Raw genomic sequence first — 10,534 nt, 5'->3', positions numbered from 1 at the left:
AGGACCTACACTGTCTAATTATCTAAAGTAGATTATCTAAACCAACTTGTATTACAGCACATTTGGGAGTTTTAGCTAAAAAAGAAAACATAAAGTATTTAAGTTCTAAATAAAGATTGTTTATGGAATACTACTCAGCCATAAAAAGAACAAAATAATGCCATTTGCAGCAACATGGATGCAACTAGAGATTATCATACTAAGTGCAGTAAGTCAGAAAAAGAAAGACTAATGCTATATGATATCACTTATATGTGGAATCTAAAATATGGCACAAACAAACCTATCTACAAAACAGAAACAGTCAGGGCTTCCCTGGTGGCGCAGTGGTTGAGAGTCCGCCTGCCAATGCAGGGGACGTGGGTTCGTGTCCCGGTCCGGGAAGATCCCACATGCCGCGGAGCGGCTGGGCCTGTGAGCCATGGCCGCTGAGCCTGCGCAGCCGGAGCCTGTGCTCTGTAACGGGAGAGGCCACAACAATGAGAGGCCTGTGTACCGCAAAAAAAACAAAAACCAAAAAACAGAAACAGTCATACACATAGAGAACAGACTTGTGGTTGCCAAGGGGGAGGAGGGAAGAGAGAGGGATGGAGTGAGAGTCTGGGGTTGGGAGATGCAAACTCTTACATTTAGAATAGATAAACAAGGTGCTATTGTATAGCACAGGGAACTATATCCAATCTCCTGCGATAAACCATGATGGAAAAGAATATGAAAAAGAATGTCTCTATGTGTAAAAGCAGAGATTGGCACAGCACTGCAAATCAACTCTACTTCAATAAATAATAAAGCAAAGATTGTATGAAGCACTGACATTTACATATTTACCCATTTTGATACACTTCTAACCATATATGTAAACAAATTATTTAGAGCTGCAATTTTCAAACTTTTTTGGCAATGACAAAATACTCACACAGTGATTCCAAGTCATAGTTTGAACAACATGAATTTAGATCTTAAAAATTCCAAAAAAACCAAAAATCATTATTTATGACTGTGTCGTCCACAATTATTTTTTAATACATTTCTTTTTTTTTTTTGCCCAAATAAGGCAGAACCAGTAATACTTACAGGTTGACATTCATTATTTATTCTCACCACTTCAGAAATAATACAAAACAGTAACCAAATTGTCCTACCATATTCCTATTTAGAGTATATATAGACCTTAAAAAGCCTGGAGCATCCAATGTGCCACAATGATCTTCTCCAGATATGCATTTTATTGGTTTTCTACTTACCACATTACACATATAAAAAAATCTCTAAAGGTAATGTTAAATGGCTGATTATATCATATAGAATATATTCCTAAAAGCCAAGGTAACTCTATATATAGAGAGATGGCATTGAGTTTCCAGAAGAAAGGTTTCCTGAGAGGTGGTGATTCTTGATTTGAGTCTTAAGAGAGGTATAAGCTTGGAATCAAACTCGGGGTGAATTTTATGGGAGGGGTGATGTTAGGATATTCCAAGACAAAAATTACATTTTCTGGGCTAGAACTGGGGTTAGATTGTGGAGCTCATGTCTGTGCATTAACTATGTTCTAAATACAAAATGGAATCTGGATTGGATCCTAGAACAGATTTTTTTAAAAAGGAGATTATTGGAAAAACTGGCAAAGTCCAAATAAAATCTGGAGTTCAGTTAATAGTATCGTACCAATGTTGATTTCTTCATCTTGCTAAATGTACACTGGTCATGTAAGATGTTAACATAAAGGGAAGCTGGTGAAGAGAAATATGAGAACTCCCTGTATTGTCTTTGCAACTCTTCCATAAACCCCCAAATATCTCAAAATAAGTTTAGGGCTTCCCTGGTGGCGCACTCGTTAAGAATCTGCCTGCCAATGCAGAGGACACGGGTTGGAACCCTGGTCCGGGAAGATCCCACATGCCGCGGAGCAACTAAGCCTGTGCACTACAACTACTGAGCCTGCGCTCTAGAGCCCATAAGCCACAACTACTGAGCCTGTGCACCGCAACTACTGAAGCTTGCGCGCCTACAGCCCATGCTCCGCAAGAGAAGCCACCACAGGCCTTTCCGAGCGACATGGCGACTCTCTGGAGGCTCAGTGTCCTCTGCGGTGCCAGAGGTGGGCGAGCTCTCTTCCTCCGAACCCCAGTGGTCAGACCGGCTCATGTCTCAGCATTTCCCCAGGACCGATCAACCCCAGGATGCTGTGGAATAGAGCACATTTACCTGTCACCCAGCCACCATTCTGGTTCCAAGGCTGCATCTCTCCACTGGACTGGTGAGAGGGTTGTCGGTGTTTTGCTCCTGGGCCTAATTCCAGCTGTTTATTTGAATCCTTGTTCTGCAGTGGACTACTCTCTGGCTGCAGCCCTCACTCTTCATAGTCACTGGGGCATTGGACAAGTTGTTACTGACTATGTTCAAGGGGTTGCATTGCAGAAAGCTGCCAAGGCAGGCTTTTTGGTGCTCTCGGCGTTCACCTTTGCTGGGCTTTGTTATTTCAACTATCATGATGTGGGCATCTGCAAAGCTGTGGCTATGCTGTGGAAGCTCTGACCCTTTAGACTTAACACCTTGAGAACTGATTGTACATTGGGCTTCCCTGGTGGTGCGGTAGTTAAGAATCCGCCTGCCAACGCAGGGGACACGGGTTCAAGCCCTGACCCAGGAAGATCTCACATGCCGCGGAGCAACCAAGTCCGTCTGTCACAACTACTGACCCTGCGTTCTAGAGCCTACGAGTCACAACTACTGAAGCCCACGGGCCTAGATCCCGTGCTCCTCAACAAGAGAAGCCACCGCAGTGAGAGGCCCAGGCACTGCAACGAACAGTAGCCCCCGCTCGTCACAACTAGAGAAAACCCGTGCGCAGCAACGAAGACACAACGCAGCCAAAAATAAATAAATAAAATAGAATAAAATAAAAAAAGAGTAATCCTGAATCTTTACCAAAAAAAAAGAAAAGAACTGATTGTACACCTCCTTGCCTCTGCTCTGTCATGCCATTTCAACTCACAGTAAGAAGGAAATAACAGATTAGTCCGCTGGTAAACCTCTTCTCCTAATCAGCTGGTTATTCTTATCTTTGAAAAAAGATTTGAGAGAAATTGTATCCAAGAAATTGTGAGACTGAGCTTTGTATTCTGGAGAGTTAATGGGGTGTCTCACAGCTTCTCAGAAGACTCACAGTATAACTAAACATTATATATGAGCCTTTGCCTGTTAATTTATCAGACTCTTAAAGGGAATTCAGCTTTATTACTCTCAATATTTGATCAAACTTCTATATTTGTCCTAGGATGATGGAGAAAGGGAACGACTGTTAATTCATAAGTAAAGACTTTGCAGAAAATTAGGCAGTGTTTTGTTTTTGTAAACGTCCCCCCCTCTGTTCAGTTGATACCAGTTACTGATGGTTACGTGTCCTAGGGAGATTTGAAAGTTAGAAATGCTGATATTTCACACTACTGATTTCTAAATCCTAGGAAGAAGAGCCTGGAGAGTTTCTGAATATAGAGAAGTTTCATATAGAGAAGAGGTCCCTTTATAGATGTTTCAAATTGTTACAGGTTCTAAATGGAGACTTAATCCTCAAATGTGTTTATTTTACTTGTCCTAAAATAATCCGTCCACAAATATAAAATTATAAGTTGCTGCTTTCCCACTGTGGGAATCTCTAATGTGAAAATGTATTCTATGAAGGTAAAGTATTTTTTTAAAATAAAAATGCTGTATAATAAAAATTTATTCTACTGTTTTTTTGGGGTTTTTTTGCGGTACGTGGGCCTCTCACTACGTGGCCTCTCCCGCTGCGGAGCACAGGCTCCGGACGCACAGGCTCAGCGGCCATGGCTCACAGGCCCAGCCGCTCCGCGGCATGTGGGATCCTCCCGGACCGGGCACGAACCCATGTCCCCTGCATCGGCAGGCGGACTCTCAACCACTGTGCCACCAGGGAAGTCCTATTCTACTGTTTTAAAAAAAAAAAAAAAAAAAGAGAAGCCACCACAATGAGAAGCCGGCGCACCGCAACGAAGAGTAGTCCCTGCTCGCCACAACTAGAGAAAGCCAGCACGCAGCAACAAAGACCCAACAGAGCCAAAAAAAAAAAAAAAAAAAACCCACATCTGAGGTTGACTCATAAATTTTTATGGAAAAATGAGAAATTACTTAAAGTTAGATCAAGCTCTGAAATTTTCTCCAGGTGAGCCCAATTTTAATAGGTCCCTTAATAGGAAGGGAATTATATGGATAGTCCATTCTTAAAAGGAAGAAAGGATCTTATGAAACTGCCAAATAATAACATTCATGGATCACTGTCATACTCCAGGGAGAATCTGTGGTCTAAAAAATAGCCTTTAGCTCCTGCACTGAGGCTCACTGCTAAATTCTCACAGAGAAAATGAAACATGACAATGTTTATGTGGTTATAGCTTTCATCTAAAGAGCGTAAAGACTGTTGAAAATATACGAGATTTGGATACAAGTCTCATTCTGCTCAGTGTGAAGTACCAAACAGCTTCCATTTAGATTTTGTTTTAATGCAGAGCCCATCTTCTCCCATTTTATGCCCCCCATGCCCACTCATCCCCCACCCCCAGCCTGGTAAAGGTGGTCAAATGCTACAAACTTCTAGTTATAAAACAAGTCCTGAGGATGTAATGGTGACTATAGTTAATAATACTGTGTTGTACGTGTATTTGAAAGTTGCTAAGAGAATAGATCTTAAAAGTTCGCATCACAAGAAAAAAATTTTGTAACTTTGTACACATAAAAGTTAACGAGATGGATTTAACTAGACTTATTGCGGTGGTCATTTTGCAATACAGACATATATCAAATCATTATGTTGTGTACTTGCAACACGTTATATGTTAATTACATCTCAGTTTTTTTTTAAATGCAGTCAAAATGTACCTGAATATACCCTCATAAAAATCTTATTCTACTAAGACATCAAACTCCAAGCAGAAACATTTATTATTGACTGGCTTCTTCTGAACGGAAACTCTAAAACTACATTTCAAAAGCTCTTTAAACAACTGATTGAACTTGGAAAATTAACTTTGCCTTTAAACTTTGTGTCAAGATAGCAAGACTTGGGTTGTAAACTCTGGCCCATAAACTAATACCTCTGCGGCTTTGAATAAGGCATTTGTCATTACTGACTTCCCATTTCCTTATCCATAAAATAGGTAATAACAACTCATAAGCTTTCTATCAAGATCAAATAAGTATGTAAAAAGGCATTATAAATTACAGAAAATAATAATGCAATAGGCTTTTTATGAAAGTTACACCCATGGAGTTTGTAAAATACCATAATATAATATAAAATGCTATATCTCAAAGAATTAAGCACACTCAAGTTCTGAGTTTAGCTACTTACCAGCGTGTAAACTTTCTTTGTGCCTCAGAATTCTCATGTCAAAATACTAATAAAATGATGATAATAATAATAGTAATATAATCATTTTGTAAATCTGATTTCAAGATAAAATGAGACATTGCATGTAAAACATTTAATTCGCTAAGTCAAATAGAGATAGACTGAAGCTCCAACAATGAAACAATGTTTTACAAGTTTAAGGTTAATATGCATTGACTATACGTGACACATGTGTTCTAAAATATTCCATTCCCATTGCTCTTGGCATGAAGATCTAACTTCTTACCATGACTTACAAGGCCTGGGGGTCTGGCACTGCACATCCCCTCTTGTCCCCCTTGCCTTCATAGGTATTCCATCCACTGTCAGGGAGATGCGCCCTCTCAGCTGACCACCTTCAGATCACAGCAGCTCTAGGGAAATCTTCCTGAACTTCCTGATTCCGTCACAGTCTCCTATTCTGGGCTCTCCTAACACCCAATACCTACCTTTCATTGTCCTAATAATAGCTGCATTTCGATATTTACAAAGCGTGATTACTTTGTTGTCTTTATTTAAATTTTTAATATCTTGTTCATCATGAATTTTTGCACTAATTTTATTGTTTAAATATTGCATTAAAATATTATTAATCTTAACTGAATTTTAGAACACCCCTCAAATATTTTTGCAGAAAACCAGTAAGTTACATGCCTCACCCTGGTTCTGGTCCTGCAACTTCAGCCTGTAAATTCCAGAAGGCCTGGGATACATATCCCCAGGATCCAGAACAATGGCTTGACTGGGGGAGAAACTTAAATTTATGTGTAGAGTGAATTAGAGCACATTTGTAGTTTTTGAATTCTAAGACGTTTTAAGGGAAATATTGGTTGGTAACACAGAAATAAATTGTCAAACTAAAAATTTTTTTAAAACCAGCTAAAATGTTATTCTTAGAAGAATTACTATGACTAAAACTCTAGCAATCCAAAAAGCTGCTTGTTTCTATCAACCACCCTCTTTGTATCAATTTCAAAAGGCAGCCCATTTTTGTTTCAGGGTTTAATTGGTTCCCTAGCTCATTTTGGAGGAATTCAATTTCCCTTGAGCTGGGTTCATATGACAACAGATGAGTTCCTTCTTTTTGATTTACTTCTCTAGGGCCATGGAAAGGAAAGCTAAAACAAAATGGGAGGAAGAATAATTTATGTAAGAGGTGTAGTGTGAAATGTAAATTTAGATTTTCTAAACATGTAGTCTCCAGTTTACAAGCAGAGCTACACTAACACAAACCAAGTGACCAGACTGGGGAAGGGAACTAATCTTGTTGATTGTATGCACTGTCTCAAAAGTTACAGGGGTGATAACAAAACGGTGTGGTCTAGTGAAGATGATGCAAGAGTTAGATGAAAAAAAGGATCTTCGGCTTTAGTTATACGTGTGTATTTCTCTCCCTCCCGCCCCGCTCTCTCTCTCTCTCTCTATATATATATATATGTCATCCTATATATAAATATGTCATATATACATAAGTGATATTTATTTATATTTTGTGTATATATCATTATATGTATCATTTACATATATAAGTGATAACGATGACATTTTACATAGATTTATAGAGAGAGCCTCCAGTGAGGAAACGGACTTCCAATGACCAATGACACTGCCATTTAAAGATTCGGAAAGAATGCTCTTCTCAGGATTCTTTGGCTCCTTGAAGTTGTATTTCTTTTTGAAACCCAAAACATTAACATTTTTATCACACACACACACATCTGGTTCAAACGTGCTCTGATAACTTGCCTGTGCAGTTTCTAGAGACCATAGTAGTGCATCACAGAGAACAAGAGAAGTAGTTTCTCACAACTCCTGCCTTCAGAAATTCACCTGCAAATAAAAATATTTTAAGGTAAGGAGCTAAGGAAATTTTATATAACATCTATATCAAATGGACAAGGACCTGGTATGCCTACTGGGGGAGATCAGGGAATAATACATTTTTTTAAAGTTTAATATTTCCCCTATTGGAAACGATCTTTTATTTTTTTCACTGGCATTTATTCTAAAATAAACACCCCCCCAAAAAAAAAAGAGCGGAGAACTGCTCCCAGATATATATGTGAATTGCAGGCAAGCATCAAGTGAAACTTTAAGAGGCTTTTAAACGCTGATTTGGTTTTTGTTTTAATGGTCTGTGTACTTATACAAACTATTAAACTTCACTAGACCATGGCCAATGGTGAGCGTTGATTGGTGCTTTCAAAGTGAGTTGTGTTACCTTTAGAGACACGAACAGTCACATAATGGCTGAAAAAGAAAAAGCAGTAATAGGAATTTCTCTGCGACAGCGGGTAGGGTGAGATGGGGGTGAAGTTTGGGGGAAGGGAAGAGAAGGCACAGGGAAAGGCGTGGTGTGCATTCCAGGGGGTAAAAACTGCCTCCACCAAAACTGATTTTCTTTCATTGATATATAACTGCTTAAATTTGATTATACTTACGTTCATTTGTTCAGTAGAAATTTACTGAGTGCCTACTTCTTGCTAAAACTGGGCGACGGGGGTTCAAAGAGCTTTCTCACGTGGTGGGGGCCCAATGACTGCGGCGCGGGGTGAGGAGTACCGGGGAGGGGGCGGGGATAGAGGTGGGTCGGGGGAGTCGCCCCTGCCCCCCCCCACCCCCACCCCCCGCTCTTGGTTGAATGTGACCCTGGGCTGGCAGGTCCTGCGGCCAACCCCACCGGGCCCCGGAGCTGAGCCACACCCACCTCCACGCCCACCGCTGCCTGATCCCTCGACCTTCACAAGGTTGGTAGAGCCTTTCCTTGGAAGTTCAACTAATCAAGGCAGAGTTGAAAAGTAGGTGTAGCCTGATGACAATGTGTCCATCAAAAGGAGGGTGGGTCCAACCGGCGGAGCGCAAAGAAAAGTTGATTCCAACAGCTGTCGGGAGCAGAAGTAGCAGTTTCTTCTACGTCTTACCTTTCAAAGGAATTGGAAGAGCGGAGCGCTTTGCGGTAGCATGGGTAAGTCTTGTTCCATGGAACTGCTTTTTTCAGCTATTGGAGTGTATGTGTGTATTGAGTTCACTACTTGGGATGGATTTTTAACCGTGGATCCCAATCAAAAAGATTTTGAAAAGCACAAATGGGAAGCGTTTTATCATCCTAGAACCAGGTGGGGAGAGGACCTTGGCCAGTAGACTTCTAGTGTTTAACGGCGTTTACCTACAGCTATTTGGGCCACTGACCTCAAACTTTCAAAACGTAAAGGAGGAAAGTAAATACACTTTCAGGAAAGCAGATGACTTGTTGAATTTTCTTTGAAGTTGCATTTTTAAATTTTGTTTTAAAAAATTGTATAAAATTGTATTGTAAAAATTTGTATAAATATTGTATCTCATTGCAAGAAATGGCTAGGTCTATTTTATGCTAAAATGTTTAAATTACTTATTATAAAGAGTAAACTTATTTTCCTTTCTTTCCTCTTCAATTATCTCTGCAAATGGCACTACCATCCACCCAATTACTTGAGCAAAAAATTGGACTACTCACTCATTCTTGCTTCCTATTTCTCTTACTTCCTTTATCCAACCCGACAGCAAGTTTGGAAGGCTCTATCTCCATTTTCCCTCTCTCCCTCCATTTCAGCTCCGCTGCTACCACATGCTCCAAACCACCAACATTCTTTTCCTAGATTACTAAATAGCCTGCGGGATTTTTTTCTGCTTTCACTCTTGCCTCCCTTAATCCATTCTTCACAAATCAGCCTGAATAGACTTTTAACCTAAATCACAGTGTGCTAATTTCCTTGTTTGAAAGAAACCCCTTAATGGTTCCCTTCGGTCTGGGAATGACATGCAAATGCACCGGTGCACCTCCTGCACCGTCCTCAACCTTATCTCAGACCTCTATGGTCTTTGCCCGCCATTTTGTGTAATAAGCATGGCTTTCATTGCCGTCCAGCAAGCTAATCCCTTTGTGCTTCCCGTTGCAGCTTGGAAAGAACACTCTTCTTCCACCTCTTTCAACTGGCTAATACTTTTCTTTTTCAGGTCTGGGTCTAATGCTTCCTTGGAGGCCTTTACAGACATTCTTTTTAAAGATAGCCTCCCCTACTTTTCCTCTTATTGGTTTCATTTCACAGCATTTTTCTCAACCTGAAATTATTTTATTTACTATTTTATAAAAGCTTTATTTACATTTCTGTCTCACAGAGATAAAAATGCTATGAAAACCAGGGACTTTATCTTCTTCGTTGCTCTAAGGGTCAGCACCGTGGGAATTCCCTGGTGTTCCACTGGTTAGGACTCCTGGCTTTCATTGCCGTGGACCCGGGTTCCATCCCTGATGGGGGAACCAAGATCCCGCAAGCTGGGCGGCATGGCCAAAAATTTAAAAGAAAAAAAATTTTTTTTTAATTTAAAAAGAATTTTTGAAAAGGGTTAGCACCTAGAACGAAGTTTGGTACTAAATATTTGTATGATTGAATAAGTAAATGATGCACCCTTGGAACTACTTCTATCACAATTTGAGAAATACAAAATATAGTATATAGTCTCATGCCATTAAGTAATTCATGTAACATCCTATACTACATTTAACCATTACGTTTTCCATGTAGTTATTTCTACCAAAGGAGAATACAGTTTATCAACAGGACTATTCTCATAATAAATTAATAAGTTACCATTTCAATTTACACATTGTTCTCACAAGCTTGCATATTGTGTGAGAAATGGCATAATGCTCAGACATCTGACAAATAAGAATCTAGTTTAGAAAGGTAAGGGCTGTACTTGGACCCTGGTAAATTCATAAAGAAAATACCTTTCTCTCAACCCTGATCTCATAGGAGATGTTGTTCTAGATAACACCTTGGCATCATTGATAAGACAACTTTATGAAACTTCTACCTTAAGCATGTCTAACATCCCAAATGAATTTCTAGTAAATTAATTTTATAAGATTGCTAAATCAGATATCACCAGTCTGATGACTAAATGCATATTCATCAATTCATTTCATTAGACAAATCTAGTAAGTGCTGGGACATGTGAATAAGACAGGAGAGGCCCTTGCTCTCTTAAAGCTTACAGTCTAGTAGGTAAGACAGGGTTTAAATAATCAGAACCAAGGGGCTGTGGTCAGTGTAAAATAGGGAGCTAGGAGAGTGTTTAGCTTGGAGA

The 10,534-nt window shown here is 39.7% G+C and overlaps 1 protein-coding gene across 1 annotated transcript; it reads left to right on the top strand.

Annotated features, from left to right (window-relative positions):
• The first annotated feature begins 2,046 nt into the window (after window positions 1–2,046).
• On the top strand, window positions 2,047–2,565 carry LOC309795907 (succinate dehydrogenase [ubiquinone] cytochrome b small subunit, mitochondrial-like). The gene has a single exon (XM_082608713.1). The coding sequence runs from the start codon at window positions 2,056–2,058 to the stop codon at window positions 2,533–2,535; it is 480 nt and encodes a 159-aa protein (XP_082464839.1). The 5' UTR covers window positions 2,047–2,055; the 3' UTR covers window positions 2,536–2,565.
• Window positions 2,566–10,534: the final 7,969 nt, after the last annotated feature.

This window comes from Mesoplodon mirus (genome assembly GCF_964341445.2).
Source record: "Mesoplodon mirus genome assembly, chromosome: 20".
Lineage (NCBI taxonomy): Eukaryota > Metazoa > Chordata > Mammalia > Artiodactyla > Ziphiidae > Mesoplodon > Mesoplodon mirus.
The sequence above is the reverse complement of the archived record's forward strand: the minus strand, read 5'-3'. Positions and strand labels throughout refer to the sequence as shown.